The 21,744-nt window shown below is 38.9% G+C and overlaps 1 protein-coding gene across 20 annotated transcripts in view; it reads left to right on the top strand.

Moving 5' to 3' along the window:
- GRM7 (glutamate metabotropic receptor 7) overlaps positions 1 to 21,744 on the top strand; it is a 1,143,247-nt gene that overhangs the window by 855,782 nt on the left and 265,721 nt on the right. For all 20 annotated transcript variants that reach the window (XR_014250531.1, XR_014250532.1, XR_014250533.1 and 17 more), the window contains 2 exons: positions 5,469 to 5,669; positions 15,442 to 15,581. Coding sequence is in view for 9 of the 20 variants with exons in the window: in XM_082412139.1 (XP_082268265.1) it covers positions 5,469 to 5,669; positions 15,442 to 15,581 (341 nt within the window). In the remaining 11 variants the exon portion in view is untranslated. The remainder of the gene's footprint in view (positions 1 to 5,468; positions 5,670 to 15,441; positions 15,582 to 21,744) is intronic.

Below are 21,744 nucleotides of genomic sequence, written 5' to 3' on the forward strand. Positions count from 1 at the left end.
TCAACATAAGCTTAAAGGAGTGTGCATTTTGAAGATAAATACTGAACTATTTGGGTAAAAATAACGTTACATCAGAAAATCGGGAGACTTTAAAAGGAAAGCTTCTTTGCATGCTGGAGAAATAAAAAATAATTAATGCTTCAGGGTTCTCCTTATTTTATCTAAACCTCAAACCCTTTCCTGGGAAATGTGATGAAAAGGATGAACTTCATTCAAGAAAAGAATATAACAACATCTCAGTTCATCAGAAAGCCTGAAAGAATGAGCTGTTAACCAAGAATTGATTGAAAATGCTTTCTTTTTTTCTATTTCAATCTACATTGTTAAAAATATTTCTTAAAACTACCCTTTTTTTTTTTGCACTTTTAGGGGGAAGAAGGTGTACTTACGGTAGTCCCTTGAGATGTTGTAAAATGGTGTATGAATAAGAAGTGTAGTGTTCAAGTAAACCTGGAAAACATTGAGTATCAAGCTGTAGTTAAATGGTTAAGCCATTGAGTATGTCACTTGGAAAAAAAAAAGTAGGGTAATTCTAGGCTTGGCTAAGTCACAGCTCGATTGTATTTTCACATCCTTGCCACATTTTTATTCTGCTGTTATTCGTATGCTGGGTAATTGCCTCAGGACTGCAAAATGACTAGAGTAAATGCAGTGTGTGTGTGTGTGTGTGTGTGTGTGTGTGTGTGTGTGTGTGTGTGTGTGTTGGGGGTTTGATTGTTTTGATGCAGTTGAGTTCATCTCTCTTTAAGAGCAAATAAATTTTCTCAGCAGTTCCCCAATAAACTTTTTCTGAAAATTTTTATTGAAATATAGTTGATTTGCAATGTTATGTTAGTTTCAGGTGTACAGCAAAGTGATTCAGTTACACACACACACACACACACACACACACGTATTCTTTTTTAGGTTCTTTTCCATTATAGGTTATTACAAGATACTGAGAGTAGTTCCCTGTGCTATACAGTAGGTCCTTGTTGTTTATCTATTTTATATACAGTAGTGTGTATTTGTTAATCCCAAACTCCTAATTTATCCCTCCCCCACCTTTCCCCTTTGGAAACCATAGGTTTGTTATCTGTGTCTGTGGATCTATTTCTGTTTTGTAAATAAGTTCATTTGTATCATTTTATATGTGGAACCCAATAAACTCTTCTTACATCTCATTATCTAGAATTGTAACCCATGCCTGTTCCTAAATCAGCCCTTGCCAAGGAGGAAACTGCATTGGCTTAGACAAATGAGGATAGACTCAGTGAGGCTCAGGAGAGGACCTGAACCCCTCACTCCTTTGGTGGCCGCCAGTACCTGAAGAGAAGCAGATTTCGGTTAGGGGAGGAGGGGAGGGGTGCTAGATGAACAACCAGAGACTCTGACCTTGGCACGCAGTTGCATCTGCCACAGTAGGGGAAATAAAGTTAGCCTTTGTTGTTGTTGTTGTTAACTTGCCAGTTCTGATTTTCTTGATGTAAGGCTACATTTTTCAAGTCCTGGTCACCCCAAAGACAAATGTACCTGTGTTTCTCAGAGCCCTTAATAAGCTAACATACCTGATGACTCTTCAAGAGAGGGGTAAAACCTATAATGTTTCAAACATAATGAAATATTTCATTATTTAAAATACTGCAATTATTTTTCAAGGCATTCTTTCTGAGATGAATGTCTTTATGAATGCAGGCTAGAAACTGCTCTCCTGAATTACTAGTCTGAACCCGTTTCATAGTATATATTTTAGAATGGTCGTAGTGCCATCAAGATTGCCTTTTTAAGTACTCTAAAAAATAAGAGAAATTTGTAAAGTAGCAGGTTATAAAATTATTAGAAAATGAATTGCCTTATAACATAAGTATAGTAAAATGTTAATGTAAGAATCTAGTTGGTGAGGTCACTGTAAAGTTCTTTCAACCTTCCTCTGTATTTAAAATTTTTGTGATAGAAAGTTGAAACATAATAAAACAACCACAACAAAACAAAGAATAGCTTTTATGTATGCAACCAAAAACCAGAGGAAATACTTAGCAGAGAAAACCATATTTATAATAGCAAAAGTAAGTAAAATACCAAGACTAACTTTCCACGAAACACTCAAAACCTATGTGAGAACATTTTAAAACACTATTGAAGGAAACAAAAGTAGCCTTGAGCAAATGAAAAGACACACGTGGGAATTCTCACCTTTGTAAAAATTTCTGTTCTGGCTAAGTTGATTTATAAATACAGCGTAAACTCAACATCAAGTATTTTTTTTCTTTTCTCAAGATAGATTAGTAGTTAATAAAGCTCATTTGAGTAAGTAAACAAAAATCAACATAAAATTTGAAAAAGAAAGGACAATTATGGTAAGAGAGGGACTAACTCTACCAGTTATTAAAATATGTTATAAAGAGTTTATAATTGAAGCTGTACTGTTGGCCCATGAATAGACAAACCAAACAGTGAAACAAATTTTAAAAATCCAGAAATAGGTCTAATTATGTGTGGAAAACTTAATATATAATAAAGGAAGCACTTCAAATCAGTGAGAAAAGATGAACTGGCCTATAACTAGGAAGCTATATGGAAAAAGCTAAAATTTTGATTCTTCATACTGCATACCAGAATGTATTCCAAGTGGATGAAATATCTAAGTTTGAAAAATGAAATTATACAAGAAGAAAACACGGATGGAATATTCTGTAGCCTGGGGTGGGAGCATTTTTTCAAACCATGATTGAAAATCCAGAAGCAATAAGAAGAAAATAAATTGATAATTTTTTTTAGAAAAACATTTTTTAATCTAATATAATTTTATTTGGAAAATACCTAAAGTGAGTAAAAGAAAAATAACAAACTAGGAAAAATATTTGCAACTTAATCTCAAAGAATTAATATGCTTAATTAATAGAAAGCTTTTAAAAGTACAGAAGAAAATGACCAAATTTTTATAAAAACAGTTCACAGAAAAGAAATACAATAGCCTTTAACTATATGCAAAGATGTTCAGCCTCCCCTATAGTAAGAAAAATCAAATAAAAATAGACTGTGGTAGCATTTCTCACCTAGCTGATTGTCAGAAATCCAAGTTTGAGGACATACTTGGTTGTCAGAGTTGTTGGGAAATGAACACGCTCTCTCTTTGCTGGTGGGAGGACAAAATGGTACAAACCCATTAGAGGGGAATTGGCCAATATTTAGCAAAAACACATACAAATTGACTCTTGAACAAAGCAATCCCGTTTTTCAGAATAAACCACCAAAATATTCCGGTAAGAATTGAAAAACACATATATGCCAAGGCTGCTCATTTCACTACATTTTTAGACTATTGGTTAGACATTTATTCTAAGAATGTTATTTGTGTATTATGGAATCAAGTAAATAAATAGTTATAATGGTGTCATTAAGAACCAGGATTTTCCTCATGAAAAAAAAAAATGAGGTAGAGTTGTAGGAGTGTCGAGTTAAGTAAAATCCTGTAGTCCAGAATTTGAATTCATAGTAGCAGTATGGATTCATGATGGATTTTTTATCTTTTTCAAAAAAGGTTCCTGCTCCAGACACACTGAAAAGGCCTACACCCAATGAAGAGCAGTGAGCCCGAGGTTGATTGGTACTTGAATGAGATACATACAAAGCAAAGAACTGTCTGCCATTTGAGATATTAATGTGTGCTCTGAAAAGGAAAAAATATGAATTCAATTAATTTGGGGAAATTCTGAACTTCCTTCTTGGAAATTATACTTCATGTTATATTAAATACTCTGAAAACGTCTCTCAGTAAAGAAACCTAATAACGTTTAACACAGTGGATGTCGGGAACACTTTGTTTTGCAGGAGAAGGGACAGGGGTTGTAGAATCCCTACTGTTTCTTTCCTACACAAATGTGTCATAGAAGACAATCTGGGAAATATTGCTGCGAAAGTGAAATTCAATCTGCGGTTAATTATTTGTCATAGAGGGACACGAGGTCTAAAGAGAGTTCCTGGTACTACCATCTACTTAACGAATGCCTAATTTAATGCAAGTATTGTTTAGAATCTACCAGATATTAAATGCTGTGTTCAGTGCTGGGGATATAAGCAAAAAAAAAAAAAAAAAAGAAAGGGAAAGTCTGGTAGAGCATTAAAATATAGTGATATTATTAATTTTATAATAAAGATTTGAAATGTTTTATGAAAATCTTTAATTCTGATCAAGAAGCTAAGTGTAAGCAACCACTGGATTGTGCCACAGGGACAGAATTAAGTTATGATGGGCAAAAGCAAGGAGAGATATTTCTGGCAAAACAAGGGGCATGACCAAAGATAATTAACGTTAGATCTGATGATGTTTACGGGAAAAATAGCCATACTTGTCTGGAGCAAAATATATATATGTTTTAAATTCTAGGAAAAGGGTGAGGTAGGGCCCATGAAGTGAGAGAAATGTTGGTTTTGGGTTCTGATAAACCTGAGCTGTCATCTGCTCTTCCTGTACATGACATTCGGAAGGTGATTTAATTTCTGTAAGGCTCGGCTTTCGCATCTGTATAATGAGGACTAATAATACTTAACTGACAAAGTGAGGATGAAATAAAAATCATGTATATAAGGCCTCCAAGACAGTGGAGGACACTTCATCACTGCCAGTTCTTACTGTTGTTAGGCAGATAGGAACAAAATGATGAACACCCTGTGTTGTCAGGGGAAAGGGTTTGGATTTCATTTTGCGGGCAGTGGAGAAGCACTGAAGGATTCTGAGCACGGGGTGAAGTGATTAGCTCTGTGGTTTGGAAAAGTGAACGTGGAGGAATCACTAGATGAAGAGAGACACCTAGCATTGTGTCCTGATGGGAGATGAGAAAAGCATAAATAGGGCATTGGTAGTGTGGCCAAAACTGTTCACTGTTTCAGGTGAGGTTTTGGCTATTCATTAGATATATGTATGTGGGAGGGTAGAGTAAGAGACAGGAAAGAATGAAAAAATGACATCACGGTTTCCAGCCTGAGCATCAGAGCTGCCAGTAATACGCACAATTGAGACAGGCAACCCAGGGAGTAGAGCAGGTATATAGAAGAAGGTAATGAGTTCAGGGGTGGTATTTCATTAGTTTTCTATCATTTTCTTTTGGCCTATCACCTTTCTAGACTAAGTGAGCTTGGAAGATTTGCGCGTGGCAGCCCAGCTTCTAATCGCTGCAATCCCTTGGTTCTATGGGGCCACTATGTTTTGAATAGTGTGTTGGCTTATTACAAGGGCTTTTATTGTGATCCTTTGAAGTGCTGCTTCTGAAATTTACCTAATACATCAGAAAGGTTAGTGTAATGTGCTTCAAAGTCAAATACCAAAAACTATCAAAGCAACCAAACATGGTAGCCAAACATGGATGTGTGGCTTGTGCGACTGTACTCCTCAAAGCATTGTTTTCTTTAAGCATAGTTGAAAGTAAATGCAAATTGAGACATTCTACTCAACACCAATGTTTGTGTGTGTTTCTTGTTTTAATGTGCAGGACAGGAGAGAATTGGAAAAGATTCCAACTATGAGCAGGAGGGTAAAGTTCAGTTCGTGATTGACGCAGTGTACGCAATGGCTCATGCCCTTCATCACATGAACAAGGATCTCTGTGCTGACTACCGGGGCGTCTGTCCAGAGATGGAGCAAGCTGGGGGCAAGAAGTTGTTGAAGTATATCCGCAATGTGAATTTCAATGGTGAGTCTCCATGTTTTCTTTTTTCAGGCTGACATGGGGCCTTTATGTTGTAGAAAAGAACATCTAGAGAATGCCACACAACCCTAGTATGTCTAAAATACTATATATAAAAATGACAACTGCTCATAACGACAACATTGAAGCACTGAAAGATAACAAGTTACAATACTTTCTGAATCCGAGAAGTCAAATTATGCCCAGTATGGTGTTAATGTCCTTGTATACATCGAAATTCTAATATTCTGACATATGGTAAATGAGATAACCAGAATATCCAATGATGTAACTTTGGGTGATACAGAACTTGGTGATATCCAAGTCTTTTGACAATGCAGCAATGTATTCATACTCATCCGGTATATGTCCACACAGATATTTCAGAATTCCAGTTTCTTGGTCAAGTGATATGTTTTGCTTGAGTTCATTAAATATATTTAGATGTCTCTATTCCAGTCTCTTTTGGAATCCTAAGTGTTGACATTATGTGTTTCATAAGTTAAGTAGTCAGACTGCAATTTACTCTTGAGTATGTGGATTATAGCATTTCAAATTATTGAATCAATTATATGAATGAGTAGTGAGTGAGCAAATGAATAAATAAATTTGGGGGGGTGGGTTATGGTTTGCCCTCTCTTTCTTAAAATAGAAGGACTTTTGCCAAGTTTTTTCTTGGTGAGTGTAAGCAGGAATGGGAGGGGATAAGAGGAAAAGGGAGGGACAGTTGCTCTGGGTACTCAAGTTAATTGAAGTAATGGTTGTAATTTTCCACACCAACCACATGTCACATTACACATTTATTTCTCAAAGAATAAAACTTGGGCAGAAAGTAATTGGTTACCTAAAATAAATGGGTAGAGATGAGTGGGAAATATAACAGGAGATTTATTTTAGGAATTGACTGACACTGTTATAGAGACTGACATGCCCCATGATCTGCCATCTATAAGCTGGAGAACCGTAGAAGCAGTGGTGTAATTCAGTCCAAGTGTACAGGCCTTGGGATCAGCGAGTTGGTGGTGTAAGTCTTGATCTGTTTCTGAAAGCCAGAGAACTAGGAGCTCCAGTGTCTGAGAGCAGGAGAAAATGGGTGTCTCCACTCAAGCAGAGAGAGTGAATTTGCCCTTCTTCTGCCTTTGGTTCTATTCAGGCTTTCTAGGGATTGGATGATATCTGCCCACACTGGGGAAGGTCACTTGCTTTATTCAGTTCAACAATTCAACAATTCTTTATTCAGTTCAACAGTTCTTCCAGGAACATACTCATACACACAAAAGTAAAATTTTGCCAGCTATCAGGGCATCCCTAGTCAAGCTGACACATAAAATTAACCATCCTGAATGTCAATTATTTCTCAATTAAAAAATAACCATTGCAAAAAAAAAAAATAACCATTGCATGGAGTAATACAAAATTTAATACAGTAATAAACCTAACTAAATTACATATGAGTAACATAACCACGCTGAAGGGAGTGAGGAAGAAAGATAAAGAGTGCAAGTAATTTTGGAAGACAATATTTGACTATATACTATAAGACTGAAGACATGAATAACTGTACGCAGATATTTCACAATCCCTAGGAACTTAGTATGTTTTTTTCCCCACAATTCTGAAGATTATTTATGTCCATAAGAGGACTGAGAGATTTAATAAAAGATATGGTGGATAACGAGAGTCAGAGAAAGAAATTACTAATAAGGATGGGAGAAAGGTAAAATAACACTTGTTGTGTTGGATTAGAATGGAAGATACCAGCATGGGCTCATGGCTTTTAATACACATGCAGATGGGGAGGTAGGGAGATGGATATGGGTATGTTTGTGTGTGTACAAACCTCCACTGAGAGGGCCTAGGAGCCATGACATCCTGGTAGAAATGACTGCACTTGCACCCACATGTTATTTATAAATACCATTCTCCAGTGAAAAGAACTAGGGCTCCCTAGTGAAACTCTCAATTCAGGGGCTAGAGCAGGGCAACTAGAAGATGAATTTGAAACCATGTTGTGCCACAAAGCAAGAAAGTGCTCAAAAACTGATGGGCCCATGTCGAAGGGGCCAAGGAACCAACTTGAAGAAGATCCCACTGGCTAATTCTAGGCCAACAGTGGGTTAAGCTCATAGAATATAACAAATATCAGTGAGTCCATACTAATAAATAAATAATTGAATTGGATACGTAAACGCAAGAGAAGAGACAGCACGATGGAATGAGGCAAAGATGGAAATAAAAAACTCACCATTTTGCAAAGACCTCAGTAATAAGTGTTTCAGGCAAGAATCATCAATGGATGCTAAAATTATTGGGCTAAAAGTAGGATGAGAAATAAGATACTTGCATAGCCTCAAAGTGTCCTTCATCGTGGAACACATTAATTACAAAGGGGAAAAGAGCAGCCTTGAAGTGGAGAAACCTGGAAGACAGCACTTAACCAAGTTGTCAAGGTTGGTGTCACCAGTAATGAGACTTAACAACATCACATGCTACTAATTATTAGAGAAATGCAAATCAAAAGTACAGTGAGATACCACTGCACGCCAGTCAGAATGGCTGTTATCAAAAAGTCTACAAATAATAAATACTGGAGAGGGTGTGGAGGAAAGGGAACCCTCCTACACTGTTGTTAGGAATGTAAATTAGCGCAGCCACTATGGAGAACAGTATGGAGGTTCCTTAAAAAACTAAAAATAGAGCTACCATATCCCACTCCTGGGTGTATATCTGGAGAAAACCATAATTCAAAAAGATACATGCACCTCTATGTTCATAGCAGCACTATTTACAATAGCCAAGACATGGAAGCAACCTAAATGTCCATTGACAGATGAATGAATTAAGAAGATGTAGTTGGGAATTCCCTGGCAGTCCAGTGGTTAGGACTCCGTGCTTCCACTACAGAGGGCATGGGTTCGATCCCTGGTCCGGGAACTAATATCCCACATGCCACGCAGTGCAGCCAAAAGAAAAAAAATGAGAAGAAGATGATGATGTGGTATATGTATGTATACAGTGGAATACATAAAAAAGAATGAAATAATGCCATTTGCAGCAACATGGATGGACCTAGAGATTATCATACTAAGTGAAGCGAGCCAGACAAAGACAAATATCATATGATATTATGATATGGCATCTTAAAAAATGATACATATGAACTTATTTACAAAACAGAACTTACAGACTTCGAAAACAAACTTACAGTTATCAAAAGGGAAAGGTGGTGGGGAGGGATAAATTAGGAATTTGGGAGAAACATATACACACTACTATATGTAAAATAGATAAACAACAAGGACCTACTGTATAGCACAGGGAATTTTACTCAATATTTTGTAATAACCTACATGCGAAAAGAATCTGAAAAGTGTCGTGTGTGTGTGTGTGTGTGTGTGTATGTGTATATATATATATACTGAAAAGTGATTCACTGAATCACTTTGCTGTATGCCTGAAACTAACAAATAGTAAATCAACTCTTCTTCAATAAAACATTAATTAATTTTAAAAAAAGATAACCCTGGGAAGGTTACAACATCACTTCTGAGGTCTTATTGCCAAAAATACATGACCTCCATCTAATGTTAAACAAACACCAGACATCCAAATTGAAGGTCATTTTACAAAATAACTGGCCAGTACTCTTCAAAAAGTGTTGAGGTCATGAGAATGACCAATGGAGGAATTGTTCCAGACTAGAAGAAACTAAGGAGACATTACTATTAAATGCAATGTGGGAACATTGATTGATCTTAAACCAGAAAAAGGATATGAATGGGACAGTGGAGGAATTTTAATAACATTTGCGGATTAGTTTTAAATAGTATTACATCAATGTTAATTTCCTGGTTTAGATAATTATGTTATGGTTTAAAAAATCTTCTTGCTTCTCTGCTTGTAAATAATAATCCACTTAAACCCACAATATTGTATCAGTCATTCAGGAGTTACCGAGTATCTGGGTGAAGAAGAACCATATCTGATTTTGGAACCAACAGTTTCCGAGTTAAGATGGAGACAAAAATGACTATAAATACAACCAGAAAAATGGTTCGACTACAAATTATCTTTTTTTCGTAGTTTCTTCCTTATCTTACAGAATCTCCTAAAATATATAACAAATTTCCCCAGAAAAAGCACGCATAAATTTCATTACATATCCTGGGGTCAGTTTCTGCGCTTTGTATGCTGGTCCATAGATAAGCATCACAATTCTTTGGCCAGTAACAAAGAAGAGTCATTTTGAGAATGTTTTGGTGATTCTCATCTGATTCTTCTTCTAGATAATGCTTGCAGACTTTGGTTAAGACGGGCTTACCACTGCTGAGCCAGAGATGCTGAGCTTCTGATTGGACACAGGCCCTACGTTTATCAAATGATTACTATGTGCCAGAAACTGTCCTAAGTACTTTTTGTGTATTGGCTTCTTTAATATTCATAATACTAAGTGGCTTAGATACTGTTATTTCCCTTTTTTTTTTTTTTTTAGCAGATAAAGAAACTGATTCACAGAGAAAGTAAGAATCATGATGTCTAAAGCCACGCAGTTACATATTGATGATGCTGTAACTGGTACCTAGGGTACCCAACCCCATGGCCTGCTCTCTTGACTTGTATTAAGCATCTGAGAGAAAGGGCTTATTACAACATTCCTGCTGTTCCATCTTGGAACACAGGCTCTGCGGGAGGTCACAGGCAGGGCCAGTCCGTTCCCTCTCTTTGTCATCATTGTAGTCATGCTCTGTTGTCAACGTAATCTCCTTTTCTCTGAGGGTGTTCTTTCTGCCATATGGACAGGCAAGGAGGAGACTCCCAGGGCCGTGTGACATTCATTAATGGTGGGACTCAACCGTTTTGTAAAGCAGGGGAAAAAAAAACAAAAGAACTGTGTTAGATTTAGTTAAGCAGCTTTCATGTCGCTTTAAGTGAGCAACTATTAGGGTGAAAAGAAGCTTGACATTTTTTTACTCATTCAATTTCCTGACTTTTAGATAAAGAAATCAAATTTTAGAGAGGAGAAAATATTTGTCCAACCACAGCTAGCAAATGACAGAGACAGACCTAGAACTCAAGTTTCTTTCTAGTCCATTGTGAAAAATGTAGCCTCTCTTCTGCATGTTTTAGAAAAATCTTGATGTTTCTTGGTCTCAGTGAGCTTAATCGTGCTCTTCTGTTACTTCAGTACAGAATTTTCCATACCCCTGGGAGTTCTGTTCCAGACCAGTAGAGTACAGTTTAATAACTCCGACCTTCACATTTATGAAAGCATCAATTTAGGAAGTGATAATAGAATGCTCTAAAAGTATTGCTACATCTTCAGCAATCACTTAACCTCCTCTTGTGCACCAACAGAAAAGATGGCTAATTATGTCATCCCAAATGAATGCAATGACCTGAGCCTAAATTTTAGTTATCTTGATGTTGGATGTTGGCCCATCCAACCAGATGTCAGTATTTGTCAATTTAACAAATTTGTTGTCTTGGATACACAACCTTAGAGAATTGTTATATAGCGAAGTCTTTAATGTGAAGCCTGTCTGTACCTAGATTTACTCCTTTCCAGAAAACAAATTGGGTTGGGGTATATTTTATAAAGATGGCATATCTCATGTGGTCTCCTTGAAACATGAAGTTAGCTTTTCTTCATCGAGGGTGACATCTGTATTCCCTCCCCTTGAGTCTGAGTGAGCCTGTGGCTAATACAGAAGTGGCAATATGTGACTTCTGTGGTACAGAATGCCATAGGGCTTCTGCACGGTTGTCTTGTGACTTCTGTATTACGAACACAGCTGCCATGTTAGGAGGAAGCCAAGAAGCCGAGGGTCAGGCCGCATGTGGCTGCTCCAGCCGTGGCCCCAGCTGAAGTCACAGCTGATAGTCAGCATCAGCTGTCAGACACGTGAGCTTCAAGCTGCCCCAGCTGATGTGAGTGGACCAGAGAGGCACTGTTTCTGCCAAGCCCTGCCCGAATTGCAAAATACAGATTGTCTTTTTTTTTTTTTTTTTGAGTGCCACGTTTTAGGATAGTTTGTTGAGCAGCAAAAGGTAACTGGAACACGAATCAAGGTAGCCTTTCTGGAATCTGTGCATGGGGTGGTAAGAAGAGAAGAGAAAACCTGTCAGGTCAGTACTCTGATGCTGAGGACTGCTTTGTCATCGGAGCATCGGATATCTCAAATCCTTCTTGATCCCGGAAAATAAAAGGAATTTCACTCAGATACTCTCATCTGGGAAGGAGATTTCCTACTTGAGTGCGTTCTCTCAGCCATTCTCTCCTCTCAGTATCCCATCTTGTCAAGTGGCCTTGTTTCCTTTACTTTAGGACACTTGTGTTCTGGCCCCGATACATTGTGGAGGTTCCTGCAGAGGATCGCTTCTCCTTTGAGAACTTATTTATTTTCTCTGGATTTGTTTGATCCTTATTATTATTATTATTATTTGATATAGAGTTCACTGAACACAATCCCTCTTTTTCTCTTTCAAGAAGTTCAGGGGTGATGTTGAAAAGGAGTTGTGTGGGGGAAAAAAAAAAGCCTGAAAAATGCCAGTTGCGTTGTAGAATCCATCAAAAAGGTCAAAGCCACACCATACATTGTTACACATCACTTAGGTAACGTATTCAGCTCTTCTGCCTTATTTTTTTCTAAGCGTGAACTTTAATGAGAATGGAAAGGGCAACACAAGAATCATTTCTCCTCACAAGGAATGTAAGGAGAGAGAGAGAGAGAGAGAGATGAGGCAGTATGTACCTTTCTGATGAATATTTACCTGGTGGGATGAGATCCTTTGGAGCCCCAGGCCTCTGATATTCTTCCTTCATTCTCTCAAAGACTCTGAAAAGCTCACGTCCTATTATTTAATGACTAGAAGCTGTAGAATTAAAGCAAAGTACAACATGAATCCTAGTATCAATGTGAAAGAAAAGAGAGGTGAGTATCTGAATATTAATGTCTTCCTGAAAAATAATAAGAAACACTTCTGTTGATTCCTCTACAGAGAGGGCTTAATGGGGTGTCTTTGTGGACCATGGGGATAGTGTCTAGGTGAAACAGAGAAGAAACAAATTGAAATGGTGCCCTTGGCCACACACAGATTCAGCCACTGATTCAAGTTCGTAGGATCAAATGAGCGTTGCTCATAGATGAATGCCCATTCCCAGAGTGGATTCTAGCCTGCTGCTTGGAAAATTTTAAAAATGTTTACACCAATGGAGAAATTTAAATTAAATACCAGTTAGGAGAGACTCCTTTGATGCATTGGAAAACATTATTGGTCTGGGGGTCTGACGGCATGCATCAGGGTCTGGTCCTGAGATATTAGCAAAGAAAACAATAATAAAAGTGAAAACTATAAAAAAAAATCATGGCCATCTATTGAGCATTTATTATGTAAAAGGCATGGGACTAAGCACCTTGTGTACATTGTTACATTTAATTCTTACTAACCCTATGACAAAGGTATTAGTGACACTCAGAAGGAGAGGAAGACTGAATAATTTGATACAGGTCACACATATAGGAAGTGGTAGACCTGGAATTTAAACCCTTTCTAGGGGATTCCAGAGCCAGTTATTGGGCACTATTCAAATTTAATGAGCAGAGTGGGCCTGAGGCAAATGATTGCCCTCTCTGAACCTAAGTATACTTCCTCACCTGTAAAATTAGGAAGCTCATTGCTCTGTGTCCTCCAGGTTTGTATTAGTTTCCTGTTGCTGCCATTAAAAGATTACCATATATTTGCTAGCTTAAACAACACACATTTATTATCTTATAGTTCTGTGGTTTGGAAGTCTGATACAGGTCTCTCTGAGTTTTAGTTAAGGTGAAGGCAGGGCTGGTTCCTTTTAGAGGCTCTGGGGGAGTATCTGCTTCCTTCCTTTTTCTAGCTTCTAAAGGCCACCTGCACTTCCGGGGCTCAGGACCCCTTCCTTGCATCACCCTAGCCTCTTGTTTTCCTCCTCACATCTTCTCCTTCCTCCTTTGACTCCTGCTGCCTCTTGTAAGGGCCATTGTGATTACACTGGGCCCACCTACATTATCCAGGATAATCTCTCCCATCTCATGACCCTTCATTTAATCATACCTGCAAAATCTCTTTGCCAAGTGTGATGACATTCACAGATTCTGGGGGTTAGGACTTAGACCTACCTGGGGAACCAGTTTGCAACCTACCACAAGCTCTGATTTTTTTTTTTTTTTTTAATAGGCAGAAGTGTCATAAAAGTCTGTGTCTGACACTTGTAAGATAGTGTGGAGTTCTTTTTAGCTGCCCCTGCATCCTGCCTACGTGCTGAACCCTCTCTTCCAGCAGGGGTAACTTTCAGCTCGGGATTGCAACTTCATATGCCTCTTGTCACCCAATATATTGTCCCTCTTTCTGGCCCCTTTTTTTTTTTAACTTCATTCTTGTGTTGAGTGATCGTTTGTGTGGGATCACTCTCAGTGTCATGCCTGCTTCCTTAGTGTAGACACCCTTTTTTTACTGTTTCAGGCGTTCTCTCTCCTGTCCAGTTAACGTGCCTTAGTTCTTTCATCCATGTCATCAATGCAAATACTACATTGGCCCAAATTCTGCAGAAGCTAATGACTGCTAGCCAGATGCAGAGTTCTGCCACCATTAGAAGCTGACATTTTTAATGAGAATTATCAAAAGTGCTTCATGCTCATTACCTAAGACTTACCCCGTCCCTCCCCTAAAAATAGCAAAATGGTCTTCTGTTCTCAGTGATTCTGTTTTAGCCTGTAATTGATCTGTAAACTTCCTTGTAAACGGCAGGAAATACACTGTTTTCTGCTGGGAATGTTGATCTAGTATTAACTTATAGGAAGAGCAGACAGTAGTCACATATGCTGAAGCCAGTGGTATTTTTCCTGTTTCTTATAGATCATGAGAGAAATAGCGCTCAGTTACAAACTTTTGGTGATTCTTTTGTAACTGCTGTATTGCTGAAAGTAAACAAAACTCACATCTTCCATTCTTTGTATATGGTTTGCCACTTGCTGCACACGATTAATATTAAGGGACTTTTCACTCATATCCAACTTCGAATTTATATATTTTTTTCAAAACATGCATTAGTCTTTTTAAATTGACTTCAATGTGTAATTGTGCCAAAACATTGGTTTTATCTTAAGATAGACATTTTAAATAAGACCCAAATAGAAAATTGAGAAAGAATCCATTGTTTATTAAGCATTCACCAGGCAAACTGCTAAGCATTTAAGACTGGTTATCATTTAAAGCAAATTAGAAATAATCAGCCAAAAATATTTTTTAAATGCAGTCAGTATTCAACTATGTATGTAAGTGAACTTTTGAGCTTGTTTTTTGATTCTCTTGTATTTCATTTTTAAAATGTATTTCTTATTTCTTGAAATGATTCTTTATTGACCACAATTTAGTGTTTGATGGACACTAAAATAATAATAACAACAACAACAACAAAGCTTAATATTTTCTCTTGAAGATAATGCATTTGATTGTTATTCCTTAAAAGAGAGGACAAAGTAGAATAAAATATTTTCAGATACTAAAAAATTGAGCTGTTCAAAGGGGGAAGCAGGTTGTCTTCCCACCTTCCATAATTAGCATTCACAGACCATCGTGATGACTTGCCCGGGAGTTTCAGGGGGCATCTTGGGGGAACCTATTAAACAGCAAGGCTACCTCCTAGCTACCTTTCTCATCACCAGGTCTCCAGACCATTACCCTGGAAGCAAGAGACAGAAGGAATCTCATTTAACTCTAAAGTCTGTCTTTGTCTTGTCTTCACCAGGTAGTGCAGGCACCCCAGTCGTGTTTAACAAGAATGGGGACGCCCCTGGGCGTTACGACATCTTCCAGTACCAGACCACAAACACCACCAACCCTGGTTACCGCCTGATCGGACAGTGGACAGATGAACTGCAGCTCAATGTGAGTTTTGCTTGTTCCTCTTCCTTTGCTTTTGTGATGAATGAACAGACTTTTAACATGCTCCCTGAGCATCCGCAAGTGAGCATACAACTTGTTACGGGCATCAGCAGGGACTGATGACCAATAATAATACAGCAGTGATAGCAGTGATGGTGGCGCGGACAGGAAATGCATGTGGAGTTCATGCCTGACGTTATACTCGGCAACTGTGTGAATCATCTCGTTTAATCTGAGGCTCTGATTGCTTTACAGACAAGTTACCAGCTAATACTTTAATAGTTTGAGGAGATCTTAATCTTGGTCAAATTATTTTTCCCTTCTGTCCTTCCTTCCTTCCTTATTTGCTGGTGTTTTTGTTTGTTTGTTTTTACTGAGTCACTTTGGCTTATACTGAGAATCTCTGGGTAACATCAGCGTTAATTTCCATAACCACTCCTTCTTTCTGTAAAGCATAACCTTGAGTGAGCAAGCACTTCCTTGTGCAAGGTTATGTTAAAGTTCACTAGCCAGAGCCCATTAGGAAGTCATCTGTAGTCAAACACAGTTAGGTTTCTTTAACTCGCTGCATGAAAAACAAGCTCCTGCCAGCAAAGCTCCTTCAGGATGTAGGAGTTCAGATGGGATTCACTGTAGAGTTTGAGCTGAGTTGGGTGTTTCTAAGAAGGTTTCAGGAAGCTGGTATCAGTTTTGGGTTGGGTCATCTTAGGAAGTAGAGACAATTTGATAACTCAAGTGTCTTGGTGATTTTGGTCTAGGAGGTGGGACGACAAGAGCTGGGCAAGAATTGTCACTAACAAAAAAACAGTAGACACTTACGTGAACTGGAAAAGGGAGATGTCTAGTTATTTTTGTGGTTGCAGAGCATCCTTGTTTGTGTCTAATTTCACACATGATGGCAGAGTGACCTTGTTTTGTCTTGTTCCACCATCATAATGGCCATCATAGTGGCCTTGTGTGATTATCATTTACATTCCCCTGAAGTGGTTCTGTTTGGAATATGCCTGCCTAGGTGTTAGCTGACAGCTTTCCAACCACCTTTTTAAGTTTTGGGGTTTTTTTTCACTTTTTTAATATTTCAGGTTCAACATTCAATAATGTGCTTCTAATAATACTTACAATGCCCTATTTGAAATTAATGGTTTGTTTAAATGAATATACCCAGTCTTCCCAGGGAGTAAAGACCACACGGGCTGGGGTCCCTCCACCCTGGCTGGGCCCAGCACAGCTGCAGCTCAGCACACCGTGCATCCCCTGCTTTTCCTCCCCTCCCGGGAGGGAACTTAAATAGGCCAGGCCTGAGCCTGGTGGCTGAGGTCCTGGAGCCTGGGGGTGATGGCAGAAGTCGGAGCAGCAGGGGTGCTGCTGAGATGTGCTGGACCATTTACACTTCAAGAAGTTCTACTGCAGGTCCTTTGATGTGGCATCAAGCTTGAGTATGACATTCACCAGGGATATTGTGGACAGGTATATTGGGTAAGGCTTATAAATCAGGTAGGGCTAGCCAAGGTCCACAAATCTACTTTGAAATAGTAATATATACAAACACGATTTTCTTGTGTCCAGCAGGGCTCTGCATTATTATGTGTTCTCCAGAGAAACAGAACCAGTAAGATAGATAGATAGATAGATAGATAGATAGATAGATAGATAGATAGATAGATTATAAGAAATTGGCTCACAATTCTTATGAAGGCTGAGAAGTCCCAAGATCTGCACTTGGCAAGCTGGAGACCCAGGAGAGTCAGTGGTGTAAGCTCCAGTCTGAGTGTGAAGGCAGCAGAAGACTGATGTCCCAGCTCAAAGATAGTCAGAGAGAAAGAGGATTCTCTCATATTCAGACTTTAATTCTTCTGCTCAGCCCCTCAGATTATCTGAGGCGCACATACCTTGGTGAGTAACTGCTTTACTCAGTCACCAATTCAAATGTGTATCTCATCCAGAAACTCCCTCACAGACAGACCCTGTATAACGTATAACCAAATACTGGGGCACCCGTGTGGCCTCATCAAGTTGACACGTACAAAGAACTATCACAGGCTCTATCCCAGAAAAGTCCTTCTAATGTCTCTTCCAAACCTGGAAATTATGCCATTAGCCTTTATTGGTGTACACCTTAGGAGGCACTTTGGAAATGATTGAGATCAGGGCTTTTTGAGAGTAGAATGCAAAATTGATGTCTTGGGGGCAGTAGAGCTTGGGTCGTGATTTTTAGAAGAAAGGATTGTGCATAAAGGGGGGGTTGATGAAGCCATGACAGGACGTTTACCTCATTTGTACATTGTCCTGCGTGGTTCTGCTTGTATCTGTCCTGTTCTTTCTCAAGGTCCACCATCCCAGTGAGCTGACAGGAAGATTATTCTTTGTTTGGTTTGTATTTTAAGCTTTATACGAATTGTATCTTATTAGCCATTCAACAAGTAGGTTTTTTTTGTTTGTTTGTTTAAAAGCACCTGTCATGTGATAAGCATTGTGGGAGGCAGTATGTACACAGTGGAAATCAAAATAAACATGGTCCCTGTTTGCACATAATTGAACATCTAGGGCAGAGTTACATGGTAAACAAGAGATATGTGTGTGGAAATTCCCAAGTGTGGTAAGAGGCAGGGTGGGAGAAGGAATAATGGAGGTGGAGAGGGGCCTACTGGATGAGGAGCAGATGATGAGGGGAGAATGAGTGATCCACGGAGCAGGTCAGGAGGCGGACACTGCCATGGTATAACTAAGGGAGGGGACAGGGAGGAGAAGTTAGGGCAGTAGGTAAGAGCCAGAGCAGGCAGTCCCTTGTAGGCCATGGTAAATATTTCTAAAATTTTATTCTCAGTGCATTTCAAAGCCACAGAGAAGTATTAAGCAAGGGAGTGACTGGATCAGAATTAGGAATAAAAATTATTTTGTCTGCTGAGAAGGTAATGAATAGCAAAGGGCAAGCATGGGAGTGGAAAGACCAATTAAGAGTGCACTGCAGTTGTCGAGCTAAAATAGAGTGGCTTAGTGAAGGGGTTCTCGAACTTCAGTGTGCAACAGAACCATCTGGAAGGCTTGTAAAAACACATATTGCTGGGCCCACCCCCAGAGTTTCTGATTCAGAACATCTGGGAGTGGAAGGAGGCCCAAATATTTGCCTTTCTAAGGAGTCCCTGTGTTATGCTGATGGTATTTACTTTGAGAAGAACCACTGGCTTAGAGAGTGTGGTAATAGTGGAGATGTAATGAAATGAGTGGAAACACATATATATGTGTATATATGTATATGTACATCTATAATTACATATATATCTTATAGGAAGAATAACATAATTTAGTGATGGATTCAGTGCTGGGATTAAAGGGAAAATAAAACTGGATTTGAAGGAAAAATAATCAAGAGTGAATCCCACGTTTTATAGCTTGAGGCCGTTTGGATGCTATAACAAGAGATTAGAGAGGCTCCTGGGAGTGGGAGGAGAAAAATTGAGAATCCCAATTGAGTCTTCCCAAATATATGAAAGCCTAAATGAAATGGATATAAATCTGAAGCTCAGAAAAGAGTTTTGGGTCATAGTTATAAAAAAAAATGTAAGTTGTTAATCTATAAGTGGCCTTGAAATCCATTAGAGAAAGAGAGAGAGAGAAACTGTAATAGCAGAGAACCCAAGGCCCTGAAAAACTTCATAGAAAATGACACAGTTCCAATCCAAGTACTCTAAATAGCACCCAATTTAAAAGATTCTGTTTCATTTGCCTGGAAGGTTGGGCCGACCATAAATACTTTGGACTTTTGTTTTTGTTTATGGAAGCTAGATCAGGAATGTATGCTTGACTTAGCACTAAATAGGAACATTTCTGATTCTACTTCGTCATGCTGAGAGTGGTATGGCGGGAAGAGCAGACAGGACCACAGATCCTCAGCTGAACCCAGTAATTGATGCTCAGGATAGCATGCACCTTAAAGGTACAAATGGCTGAGCCAGGAACAGGGACAATTTTAGACCCGTGAAGGGCTGGGTTAATTCAGAGGGTGGCCACTGTGGTAAGTGGCCTTGGAAAGAGGTTACCATGTTGATGCCTTTTATGGGCTCCTTAAGATACTGTAAAGTCCAATTTGAATCACTAAGAGAAGACTAAAATGGAGGTAAATGCAGTGCTCAGAGGGCACTCCACCCTTCTCACTGGAGGCCCGGGCCATAGCCCATAGCCTGTCCAATGGTTGGGATCCTATCCCTCCAGCATCACCGTGCTCAAGATATTACTTTTGCTCTAATTATTCTGATTCACTTATAAGTTCTGTGAGAGTGAATTTGGGGCAAACTTAGTTTTGTAGGTTTGCTTTCTCTTAGTCAACGAAATAAAACAAAGTATGTCAAGTAACAAGTGTACTTCTCATTTACAGACTTGGGGGTACTCTTTCTATCCCCAGTTAGATCATCTCTAGCAAATGGAATTTTCTGGAGGGCTTTCTCTGTGGTCAGTAATTGCAAATGAGTTTCTTAGCTAAGAAGTCAAGGTTTTAGAGTCTTATAATCCCAGGGCTATAGACCAGACTGCTTGCCATTCTGTACCCAATCCTCTGGAATTTAGATGCCTAGGAGTGCACTGTCTGTTACAGAATGCCACCCTGAGCCCTCACTGGCGGAGTAATAGCTGTAGGCCCTGTCTCCTCTCGGGCTAACACATGATCGCATGGTTTGCTACTACAATATTTCTGCACCAACAAGAATTCATCAGAAGGAAATCATTGAGAGCAAAGCCATTCACTCTCCCACTTAACCACCCCTACAGAAAGAACCCTGATTTATTTTCTCAGGTTTGTACAATAGGATGCAGAGATTCCAGAAAACATTTTTCCTGGCAGAGAAGCAGGCAAAGGGAGAATGCAACCCTATCCATTGCTCATTTGCAGGGTGTCAGGAAGGATGGAGCTACTGGAGATGGCTAGGAGAAACGAGGGGCACGTCCCTGCCCTCGGAGTTCCCAGAATAGGATCAGGGCTCTGTAATTGATAAATTGCATTTACAGGATTTAGATAGGTTCTGATTTAAGGCGCTGACTTATATTTGAACTGGAATTTGAAGGATAAGTAGTAGTTCCCAAGATGGAGAAGAGGAAAAAAAATATATTTTAAAATGAATAATGCAGTCCTATTTAAAAATTGGGATGGGGAATATTTTGGGGAAAAAGGCAAGAAATGAAAGGTAGATAGTTTAAAAAATTATAAATTTATAATGTGAATAAACTCTACATCTGTTTTGCATATTAGAAACAAAGGTGACTTCTGTCATCTTTCAGTTATTTGCAATTAATAGGATATTTAGATACACCTAAAATATTCTTTTTTCAAATAACTGACATTCTTTAAAATCCCAAATTGTTGATTAAAGTTAAAAAAAAAATAAAAAACTACTCTTAATGGGCAGCTTCCTATACAGTGAACTGCACACTGTCTTAAGTGGAAGGTTGAATAAATATCACTTAACCTTTACTGGCACCTCTGTCATCTGCCCGTATGTAGGGTAGTCCAACTTTGTGATCTTCTGAGGTGTGGGGGGTTTTTAAGTGATTTGTTCCCTGTTGAACTGACTTTCCACCTAGGGACTGAAAACTCCGAAAAGAATCTATGTTTTAATTATTGTTTTATGTACCTACTAGAACTAGTATCTGGAACACAGCAGCCATTTGGGCTTGTTGTTGTTGTTAATATAAAAAGACATGTAAAATTAGCATGAACTCTTTTTAATGGTAGACATTTTCTACAGAAAACAGCCACAGCACACTTCTTCCCTCTGGGAAGAGCATCCAAGCTTCCTTTTAGCCATGTGGCCTGCCTGGTGTAGTTCCCAAGTCCAGGGGCCACACCTGATTTAGCCTAAGCCAATCACCGTGGCCATAGTGATGATGGGCACTAAACTGTCCAATCAGGATGAACCACTGGAAATCTGCCGGCCAATCCAACACCTCCTATTGGAGGTGGGCGTGGCCCTCAGGAGCCCCAGGGAGCCATTTGGAGGCCACAGAGCCAGGAGCTCCAGGAAAAATGAGGCAAAACTTAGGGAAACTAGGTGGAGGTGACATCCTTTGAGCCCTAGGAAACCTTTACTGGAAGCCATTTATAGCCCCTCTGGATTGTTCCCTTATCAATGAATGAAGGAGACTTAAGTGTGATAACTTTCCTATCTACTATCTCATT

This window comes from Balaenoptera physalus, assembly GCF_965194825.1.
Source record: "Balaenoptera physalus genome assembly, chromosome: 11".
NCBI classification, from domain to species: domain Eukaryota; kingdom Metazoa; phylum Chordata; class Mammalia; order Artiodactyla; family Balaenopteridae; genus Balaenoptera; species Balaenoptera physalus.